This window comes from Stegastes partitus, unplaced genomic scaffold, assembly GCF_000690725.1.
Source record: "Stegastes partitus isolate 25-593 unplaced genomic scaffold, Stegastes_partitus-1.0.2 Scaffold58, whole genome shotgun sequence".
NCBI classification, from domain to species: domain Eukaryota; kingdom Metazoa; phylum Chordata; class Actinopteri; family Pomacentridae; genus Stegastes; species Stegastes partitus.
In genome coordinates this window covers 771,309-781,488 of record NW_007577789.1, presented here as the reverse complement: position 1 = coordinate 781,488, position 10,180 = coordinate 771,309, and the positions used below count along the sequence as shown (strand labels likewise).

Sequence of the window (10,180 nt, the reverse complement as noted above, 5' to 3'; positions counted from 1 at the left end):
GTCAAACAATCCTCTCAGGAAAGTTGTTGTGACCAACAGAATAAAGCTCAGGCAAGCAGTATTTTCACATAACTGGGCTGAAAATCCAGAACAACCCCATAGCATATTTTATATAAACAAGAGGAAACTAGATCTCTGCACCTCTTCCTGGCTCTGTTTTCAGACTTTAAAAAATGTATCCAATGTCAGGCGATATTAGCCAAACAGTGATCAGATGAGGTGGTATAAGGAGTCCACCGTGAGAATAGGATGTGGTGATGCAGTGACTAGGATGGTGAACTTTCACTTTTGAAGCTGGGATTTGAATTGATGATATGGAGGGGGGATGGAAGAGCTGCAGGAGGAGAGCTACATCACTTTTGTGTTTTTTTTTTCTTTTTTCTAAAATTTTTCCTTAAAGCTTTAATACCATTTTGATGTCTGATTAAGAAAACACAGAGAATGTTTTATTAAGCGCTCCATTCTTTATTTTACGGTGCAGCCACCAGCTATATACACCAAAGAACAATCCACATCTTAGTATTTTGTCATCACCTGGAAAAAAAAACATAAAGAGAATGTTTTAAAATTATTAAATGGACTACAACAGGTATCTGTAGCTCTAAATCACATTGCCACTCTGAGCCACTGAGTAGTTGAAGTTAAAAAAAAAAAAAAAAGATTAGGACTGGTATACTACAGTATACAGTATTTTACCAAACTTAAAAATGCAATTCCTCCCTTCAAATACAGCCATATAGAAACAATAGAATCAAATGTTTTTTGAACTTACATTGTTGATCCAGGAGATGTAGGCGCTGACTCTGGTGAAGACAGAGGGCATCTTCTTGTAGTTGCAGCCCAAGCTGGAGCCAAAGCTCACCACTCCGTGGACATCCCAGGAACCATCAGGGTTCTGACAGTTCAGGGGACCGCCAGAGTCTCCCTGAGGACAGAAGAGATGAATGTGATATTAGGTAAAAAAAGAATTGCTCAGAAGGTGGAAAGCACCTTTTTAACACAAATGTCCCTAACACAAAGTTACAACGACTCAATATAGAGATATGTTTAAGTACAAGGCAGGGTTTTGCTTTGTTGGAACCGGATTCAAAAGTGTGTCGCGTACTGAGGAACAGGACATCAGGCACATTCCCAAGAGACACACAAAGAAATTTGGTGGGAGACCATTTGAGAATACAGCTAAAACTTTCACCCAAATGGAACACATAAGTCGGATGTTTACATCAAAACGACCACTCGAGAGACAACAGGAGGTAATCCTGAAGATAGCCACACCTCTGGAGAAGAGGAGATTACATTCTCTACTGTGACCTCCTGACCTTTCTCTCTCCCTAACACCCAGAACCTTCTATACAGGAATGAACTGAACAGTTTAAAATCCCCAAAATTAAGGAAATCCAGCATCGCTGGAGTGATGATCCCAACATCTGGACTCATTCTATGATACCAGGTTGATTAGGACCAACAGTGAAGAGAACACCTCACATCTGTTTGTAAAGGACACGAACCCACGCGAAAGACAAACACTCCCTGTGGTTCTGTCATAGCCAATAAAGACAGAGAGACCTTTTATCCTCAGCATATATACTTCTTAAGTCTTATTTTTCTTGTTGTTGAATGCTTGTGTTCTTAGTTATTGTATTAAAAGTTTACCGTCATGTACCATGAAATTCCACACTTTGTATGCATGTTTACATTTTTTAATTATGTCAGGAACCATATGAGATAAATATATCATGTTTGATATCATTTACATGTTCACTGGAATTTTAGATCTGCAATTATTGTACCTTTTTTTGGCACAATGCACAATTTAGTTTAAGAAATTAATTCAGATTAAGGACTAAAAGTATTTGGCCTCTGACCTCTCATGGACAGTTAAGCTCAAGATCTCCAATGGGGAAAAAAACGTCCACGATTGGTTGGATGCTAACTTGAATTTGCCTCCAACTTTCTGTATAAAAGAAAGCAACTGGAATGCAGTGAGGGTATTTTACTTAAACAAGGCTTTCTACTATTTAACTTTGGCTTTTTAAGGGTTCTTCTTCTTATGGGGTTTTGTTTTTACTTTGTTTTACTCAAACTGGGACTTCTTACGTTAACTTCTTCGATGCAAAAGCAAAAACGTTTTCTTTGTAACTATGAGCTTTGACTCTTAGTACATTTACTCGACACACTTTTTAATGCAACTATGCAGATGTGCCATCCTTTCTCTGCATTCTTGAACCAACTCATCCAGCAAATCTGAGGAGGTCAATGAAATCAGAGTTCACCACTTCTGATTATAAGACTGATCAATACAAGTAGGTTTAATTAATTTAATAATCTTCACTCATCTTCAAATATTTGTTAATTTTCTGTTTACTTGGTGGTCTAAACGAGTGCAAAATGTTAATCATAAAGTGTAGTCACGCTACATCTGCAGGTGGCATAAGTCTAATATATAAAGTTAATGTGTCTCACATTGCAGCTACCCAGGAGTCCATCTCCTCCAGCACAGATCATGTTGTTGGTGACCAGATTTGCCCACCAGTCAGGCCTAGAGCAGGTGGAGTGGTCCACCACGGGGAGGAGGGCCTGCTGCAGGGTGTTGGAAAGAGGACCTCCAGCTTTAAAAGAGAACAAAGGGCACTCAGATTCGGTGCTGCGTCACAATCATGGCTGAGTCAGTTCCTAAATTAGCTCCATGAGGCACAGATTCAGTTCAGACTTTTAAAATACTGAGAAGTTAAAGTCATAGCACTGAGGTAAAGAAAAAAAAACAAAAAACAGGACAAAACTAAAAAGGATCTTGAATGCAGATTCAACCACTTGATCGCCTTTGAAATTAACAACCAGTGATTTTTCGGCTGCTAATTAACCTCCTGAGTCCTGTACAATATATTCCTCATGTATTTTTAAAACTGAAAGAAGAAGGAGGGGAACTGCTGAGAAAAACATGTGAGACGCTGTGTCAGCACAAATTACATAATTAAGTTGATTAAACATTACAGATATGACAGGATATTATTTTGGCAGCCTTCGTTAGCAGTGGATCATTTTATTTATCTCAAAGAACTTACTCCAGAGACGTCCCCAGCCGGTGACGTAGCAGGGACTGTCATGAGGCAGGATTTCACCAGAATTGGGAAGACAGGCGGGCATGATTGTGTCAGAGAATTCCACGGGAGTTGACAGCTTGATCAGGGCAATGTCGTTTCTGGAGGTGAGCATCAATAACATGAGTAAAGTATACAGCAGCATATCCAGCCCATCGTATGTTGTGGGTTACATATTATGACCCACTGGATTTTGACAGAGTCCCAGTCCTCGTGGACGATGATTCTCTCAGGGCTGATGGCGATGGACCCAGACTCGCTGCTAAGCTTAATATTGTGTTTTCCCAGGTAGGCCCTGTAGGTGCGACTGCTGCTTGGCCACAAAAAGCAGAGAAACAAACATTTAAGTCATATAGATCTAATAAAATGTGACACTTAATCTCTCAGAACAAAGCTGTACCAAAGTAGCATCGAAACAGTTACCTCTGCTAACATCACATTAGTACAGAATGGCTGCTGCAACCATGAAGACTTCATTTAACTCTGAAAGTCACTAAATCAGTATTTTATTCATGGTGATAATAGAATTGCATTGCCATTTACTAATACTCTAATAACTGTCCAATAGCTTTTGTAAAATGTTTCACTCCTACAGTGACCACAGCTCATTGACGCATACTTCATTTTATAAAGTAATTGACATTGCTGTTCCAGTTCTGTGTATGTAACTTATTAGGCTGTTAATGATAAAGTTCAAGTATGTATACCATTGCAACTCCATTACCCCCCCCCACCATATTGCCTCTATAAGCCTGCTTCAAGTAGTACCCAGTCTTCCATATGTCTAGTCTGTCTTTGTCCTCTGCATATTTGCACCTAATGTCTGAAGTCTTTAAAGTTGAAGTCATACCCGATGCAGTGAGCAGCAGTCAGGACCCACTGACTGGAGATCAGAGTGGCACCACATGTGTGGTAGAAGTAGCTGCCACTCTGGTACTGCAGAGACACCTGAAGAGAACAAATGGTGACAATTAAATGTTTTGTGACATGAGGAAGACACTGAATTTTAAATAAATGCTTAAAAAAAAGCATACCTGCCAGGGCCAACTGTGCCAACGGGCTTGATCTCCACCAACGACTCTGTTGAGGATGGGGGGGTAGGTGGGAAGGCCGCACCCGTAGGCTGGGAGAGAACAACAGAAACAAGGACATGTCTGAAGAAATTGTCAGTGTTGCAATATAATTACACATAAGTACATTTTATTTGAAACGCTAGCATTTTTTTTTCAGTCCACAGTCAACCTTTTGCAGCATTTCAGAACTTTTAGTTTGACGGTGTAGTGTACCTTTATGTATCCTGTATACTTTTTTTCAGTTTACTCGGGGCTTTTAGTTTGAAAAGTCCATATTCAGGAACTTCTTTCTCTTAGCCTTGTTAAAGTCTTGTTCATTTTTAAAGAACAAAACAATGTGCAGCTGCTATAGATATTTAAACCACTGTTACCTGTGAGAGACGCTTTGTTTTTTCTTTTTTAGCAATTTAACCCAGCAGATTTGGAGGGTCACTAAACACTCTATGGATTTTGGTCTGGGACATGTTGGAACATGTATCAGGATCTTGTTAATATCATTAGTAACAGCTGTGTGATTTGCCTCGATTGCTGTTAGCTATATCCTGCTGACAGAGCACACGATAACATTATCGACCACTTATAAAGGCAGCCATGTGTCCTTCTGTCTCACTCCATTATCATTCAGCCAGTCAAGCCTGTGAGTGACTGGTTGCTATGGTGATTCCCGCCCTTTCATGGAAGAGGAACGGCAGGGGGGGGGGAGAAGTAGACACAGAATAAGATTATCCCTTCGAACAAATGGTCACAACTCAAAAACTATAAGTCGTATTGAAAAAAATCCTTTTACCGTGTGAAGCACAATCTTGTTTGTTTTAACTTGTAAAACTTAAACTGCAACTGTGTGAAAACTGCAAAAGTTATCAAAACATGTATTTAGACAAATAACATTCAAAGCCCTATGGTCCGTTAAAATGCTAAAGTTTCTACTGTAAAATACACCAGAGCTACAGGGTTCCAAAGATGGCTTTTATCAATTGTTCAGCAACTATTTATGAATTTCGTAAAAATCGTATGACAAAAAGACAGAGCACACCATTCCTGTTTTGATATATAATTAATAGAAGTTTTTCTCAAAGCTGAGGGATGAGTTAGGCACCAAAAATCGTGTTGGACTAATCTATAAGAATAAGCCTGAGGAATAGTAATAAGTGTGTGTCAAAGCTTATGCACAGGCACATTTAAATACAGTGATTTTTTGCTGGTGTCGTAACACTATAATACAACAATATAAAATTCTCAGATGTATCTCCTGATTTGCAGCAACACATGTCGTTTTCTAAACAGAGAAGCGTCATTAGCTTACCACCAGCAACACACAAAGCCAAGATCACGAACTTCATGGTGACTGTCTTCTGCAGGAGCTCGGAGTGATGCGTCTCCTTATATAGTGCTTTAACATATGTCTTTACAGATGTACGGTTCAGCATTTACCTTAACAGGACAAAGTAAAGTTGGTGGGGAGGGAAAAAAAAATCAACCTTGGAGATAAGTAACCACAGACATCTCCAAATACGCCTTATCTCCTCACCTCTGCTACTGTGTGAACCACACACATGCCTCCTGAGCTGGTCGGATCTTTTCACTTGATAGTAAGAAAGGATGTTAAACGCTGATTCATTAAAAAATATGTATATGTGAAACTACACAATGTTCACTTCAATAAAAACTACAATTCTGGTCTGGTATGCAATAAAGCGTGCACATTTATACATTTTTGGAAATTCTAATAAACATGTTAAACTACATAAAGCCGGGGAAACATTACGTTTTATAGCCCATGCATAAAATTTCCTAAATGGGAAATGATAAAACATGTTTATTTTATTAACAGGATCATCAGAATAGAATATTATTATGTTTGTGTTATTAATATTTTTTTTTAAGGAAGGTTGGGAATTGATATGAATGAATCACATAGTAAACAATTGAGTTTTATTGCTTCTCCTGTGCCATCAGTAGGAATCTTTAGGTTCTGAAGGAGGCCATATTTTTCTTTCGGAAGGAAATCAAAGTAGGGAGTGGTACATTTTATATGTAATAAGGTTGTTTATTTGAACATTATTATGGAAAACTAAAAAAAAACTAATTCCACTGATAGGTTCACCAAACAAGTTTAAAATTAATGTACTGAATTCCAAAACATTTTGGCCTTGGCCTAGTATTCCTGACACTTTTGATGTTCACTAAGCTCCACCCCAGCATTGTATTTGTCAATGGGCAAATTTCCTAGTATTTGAAACTGTTTTTGTAGGTTATATAAGACTGTGAATGGTATAAATATGTCAGATGTTAGCAGCAAACTGTGGAGATACAGATAAGATGAAGCTCGTGGTTCTCGCTCTCTTTGTTGCTGGCGGTAAGGATCTTTTTCTTGCTGAAAAGTTGGTATTTTTTAACTTTCAGATTAATCTCTGTGTGATCCCATATTGCACTTTTAAAAAAGTCTTTCTCATATTCCCTCTCAGCCTATGGGTGCGGCCTGCCTGCCGTCCCCCCTTTGGCGAGCCGTGTGGTTGGAGGAGTGGATGTCCAGCCTCACAGCTGGCCCTGGCAGGTAAAGAACACGCTGAGAAGTCTCATGTCTGAGTACAGAGTGTGACTAATAGACTAAAGTACTGGTCATTGTGAGCAATGTGGAGTTACAGAAAATTTACCAAAGAAAAAAAGGAATTTTCATTCTTTTATAGAACACCTTTCAAACACAGCACAATTTCAAAGTGCTTCTTAAAAGGCAAATCAGTGCATTAGAATTTTTACATTGCAAATGAAAATAGATAAATTAAAACAGAACAACAATGATACAAATAAAATGAAATTATATGAATAAAAATCCAAAAAAAAGGAAAAAATGCAGGCTAGTGTGACTCCAGTGCAGCAACAACTTGCCACAGATTTAAATAAATGAATGAATGAATGAATGAATGAATTAAATTGCTGCAAAAGGATTTTTTGTTTTGTTTTGGATAAAGTTGAGGTCCCATCAGGGCACATCCCATCATCTCATCAACACAATTTGCTAAAAAGAGCACCGGTTAAACGGTTAAAAATCTAACTTTGAGATAATTCCCTGTATGTTTGTGCATGTTTTAGATTTCCCTGCAGTACAACAGAGAGGGAGAGTGGAGACACACCTGTGGAGGTACTCTGATCTCTGACCAGTGGGTCCTCACTGCTGCTCACTGTATCAGGTATGAAACATGATACCTCCATGCAGCACTGATGCAAATGTCTAGAATAGTGATCAGTAACACGATGCTGTACGGAGCTACTCATAAATTGCCTCTAATATATTCTGACTTCATTCACGTTCACACATTTCTTTGCTTGTCTTCAGATGACAAAACTTTTAGAACTCAAAAGTGGATGAAAATATGTGTTGATCTGCTTAAAATTCTGCATAATTAGCTAATCATTGAGTATTGAAGACAGCTACAGAAATGAACTAACACAGATTTGCTCTGAAAAACCTGCAGCAATGGCAGGGAGTACAGAGTGGCCATGGGAAAGCACAACCTGAAGGATACAGAGGGGGGCGAAGTGTACATGGCCACCGCTGACATCATTGTGCACGAGAAGTGGAACCCCCTGTTCATTCGGTAAAGTGTCACCGCTCGCCATGAGTCTAGTTATAAACTGTGAGACTTGAAAATCAAACAGAGAGTTTACATAAGCATCACAGGCAATGATAAGAGCATGTTGGGCCTTTGATGAAGTCGAATGTGTTTCTTCTCCAGCAATGACATCGCCCTGATCAAACTGCAGTCCCCTGTTGTCCTCTCTGACACTGTCATGGCTGCTTGTCTTCCCACTGACGGCGCCATCCTGAACCATGACGAACCCTGCTACGTCACTGGCTGGGGTCGCCTCTACAGTGAGTTTATTTCCTCTCTTTGGGTCAAACTCAGTTGAATTTAATTAGGTTGGATCGCTAAAATATCTGCAGATAATAGTGCCATTATTTGTTGGGTGCTACAATCTGATTTGCATTCTCTTAAAAGATGCATAATTAAGGGAGGTTTGATACGAATAGACTGGATTTAGATTAGATTAAACTTTGTTGTCCCTGCACAGAGTACAAGGACTAAGACAATGAAATGTTTAGCATCTAATCAGAAGTGCAAAGGCAGCAGCCAAGCGCTTTAATATTAATATTAGTGTTATTATTGTTGTTGTTGTTGTTGCTGATAATGATGATGATGATGATGATGATGATGATTATGAAAGTGTTGTTGATAATAATAATAGCTTCTTACTATTTAGGATAGTAGAAGAATGTTTCATTGTACAAAAAATATGCAGCTAATATGGTCACAGTCTAAGAAAAAAAGGTTTTGTTATCTTAGTATTTTAGTTTCTACACTACAGCTATAGAGGTATTCTGCATGTAGTGTGAAGGCAAATCTACTAAGTGGGTGTTTAAAAGACTGCATTTGTTTTTTGTAATGATTTGGACAACATGTTAATGACAGAATGATTCAAGAGACATAGTGTCTGACATGTAGCAAAGGTCTCCGTTCAGAATAGAAACAGAGATGTTCATCTTTGGCGTCTTAACATCTACAACAGCTGGGTGGATGGACAATGATAAAGTTTGACTCTTTGCTATACATAGATGCAACATCTTTCTCATTAGGTTTTACCTGAGCTAAACTTGACCTTCTATACGTCTCTTCTCCACACAGCTGGAGGTCCCATCGCTGACATCCTGCAGCAGGCTCTCCTGCCCGTCGTGGACCACGCTACCTGCAGCAAGTCTGACTGGTGGGGCTTTCAGGTGAAGGACACCATGGTCTGTGCAGGTGGAGACGGAGTCATGTCCGGTTGCAACGTGAGTCTAAAATAATGAAGGACACAATCATATTACTGTGTACAGTCAAGTTCCACCACACTGTTGCATAAATACTTTCCTGTATTAGCAAAATAGACCCATAAAATTACAATCATGTTTCCTCAACCACTGTATGAGTTTGCAAAAAGTTAAGAAGATTTATGTATTTTTGTTAAGTTTGTACTTAATGCAGAGAAAAGAGTATGTGTATTTTACATGGTATTATTTATTTTTTCAGTCACTTCTGCATAGACCTCTGGCACAACGTGTCACACTAGATACAGGGAATAAAACAAAGCAGAGCAACTACAAATTATTTTAGTAAAGAATTCATTGCTTCAGTGGTTTCAGCTTCTCATACATGAATATTGGCTGTTTTTATTATCCTTAAAACAAAAGTCTTAAAACTAAATACCTTAGGTTTTGAAATTTTGGCCACACCGAGCAATCAATTTGAATAATTAAAAAACTGTTACACGTACAAACTTTAATTCCTCTGTTCTATTACATTTTAATACTTTAACTGAGATTTGTTTGTATGAAATTGTATACTGCTTTCCCCCAGCATTTGACAGCCATCTCTCCTAAATAGCCTTTTTTGTGGATAGTGAACAGTATGCCAGAGGGGCAGTGTCAGTTAACCGCTCTAAAAATGTGATGGGATGTCTGTAAGGTATCACGAGTAATGTTGGATGTAAACACTGAGCACGCTCACTCTGCATCTTTCTATGTCTGCAGGTTACTGTTAAATGCAGAATATGCACACTCATCATATATTTTCCTCTTACGTGACTCAGGGAGACTCTGGCGGCCCTCTGAACTGTCAGAACAGTAACGGTGCCTGGGAGGTTCACGGGATTGTCAGCTTTGGCTCCGGGCTCAGCTGCAACCTCATCAAGAAGCCCACCGTCTTCACCAGAGTCAGCGCCTACATGGACTGGATCAGCGCCGTAAGATATGAACCTAAAAGTCAACCACTGCAGGGTTCAAGTCATGAACACTACAATGATTTTTTTGTGTGTGTAAAGAATCTAACATGTCGGTATGCTCTCTTTTACAGAACATGGTGGCCTATTGAGAGAACAGCCCTCGAGGATTAAAACTACTGTGTGCACTTATATATGTGGAACAATAAATGTGTTTAAAGGTCAAGATTGTGTGTTGCTTTATTTTAATTACAG

At 38.9% G+C, this 10,180-nt stretch overlaps 2 protein-coding genes across 2 annotated transcripts; one reads left to right on the top strand and one right to left on the bottom strand.

Annotated features, from left to right (window-relative positions):
• Positions 1 to 444: 444 nt before the first annotated feature.
• On the bottom strand, positions 445 to 5,511 carry LOC103353020 (chymotrypsin-like elastase family member 2A). Its single transcript, XM_008275762.1, has 8 exons — positions 5,475 to 5,511; positions 4,133 to 4,221; positions 3,949 to 4,046; positions 3,286 to 3,408; positions 3,063 to 3,199; positions 2,464 to 2,609; positions 773 to 925; positions 445 to 534 (listed from the first exon to the last, which is right to left on the bottom strand). The coding sequence occupies exons 1-8, from the start codon at positions 5,509 to 5,511 to the stop codon at positions 517 to 519; spliced, it is 801 nt and encodes a 266-aa protein (XP_008273984.1). The 3' UTR covers positions 445 to 516.
• A 979-nt stretch (positions 5,512 to 6,490) lies between these two features.
• On the top strand, positions 6,491 to 10,101 carry LOC103353019 (chymotrypsin-C-like). Its single transcript, XM_008275761.1, has 8 exons — positions 6,491 to 6,527; positions 6,637 to 6,725; positions 7,262 to 7,359; positions 7,645 to 7,767; positions 7,906 to 8,042; positions 8,854 to 8,999; positions 9,797 to 9,949; positions 10,060 to 10,101. Exons 1-8 carry the CDS (start codon positions 6,491 to 6,493, stop codon positions 10,075 to 10,077), a joined length of 801 nt encoding a protein of 266 aa, XP_008273983.1. The 3' UTR covers positions 10,078 to 10,101.
• The last annotated feature ends 79 nt before the right edge of the window (positions 10,102 to 10,180 follow it).

Coding starts and splice junctions, on each gene's coding strand:
- LOC103353020 (XM_008275762.1), bottom strand. CDS start 5,511: ATGAAGTTCGTGATCTTGGCTTTGTGTGTTGCTGGTG. Junction 4,047..4,132: donor GGCACAGTTGGCCCTGGCAG/GTATGCTTTTTT, acceptor TGTTCTCTTCAG/GTGTCTCTGCAGTACCAGAG. Junction 3,409..3,948: donor ACTGCTGCTCACTGCATCGG/GTATGACTTCAA, acceptor GTGGCCAAGCAG/CAGTCGCACCTACAGGGCCT.
- LOC103353019 (XM_008275761.1), top strand. CDS start 6,491: ATGAAGCTCGTGGTTCTCGCTCTCTTTGTTGCTGGCG. Junction 6,726..7,261: donor CTCACAGCTGGCCCTGGCAG/GTAAAGAACACG, acceptor TGCATGTTTTAG/ATTTCCCTGCAGTACAACAG. Junction 9,000..9,796: donor GAGTCATGTCCGGTTGCAAC/GTGAGTCTAAAA, acceptor TACGTGACTCAG/GGAGACTCTGGCGGCCCTCT.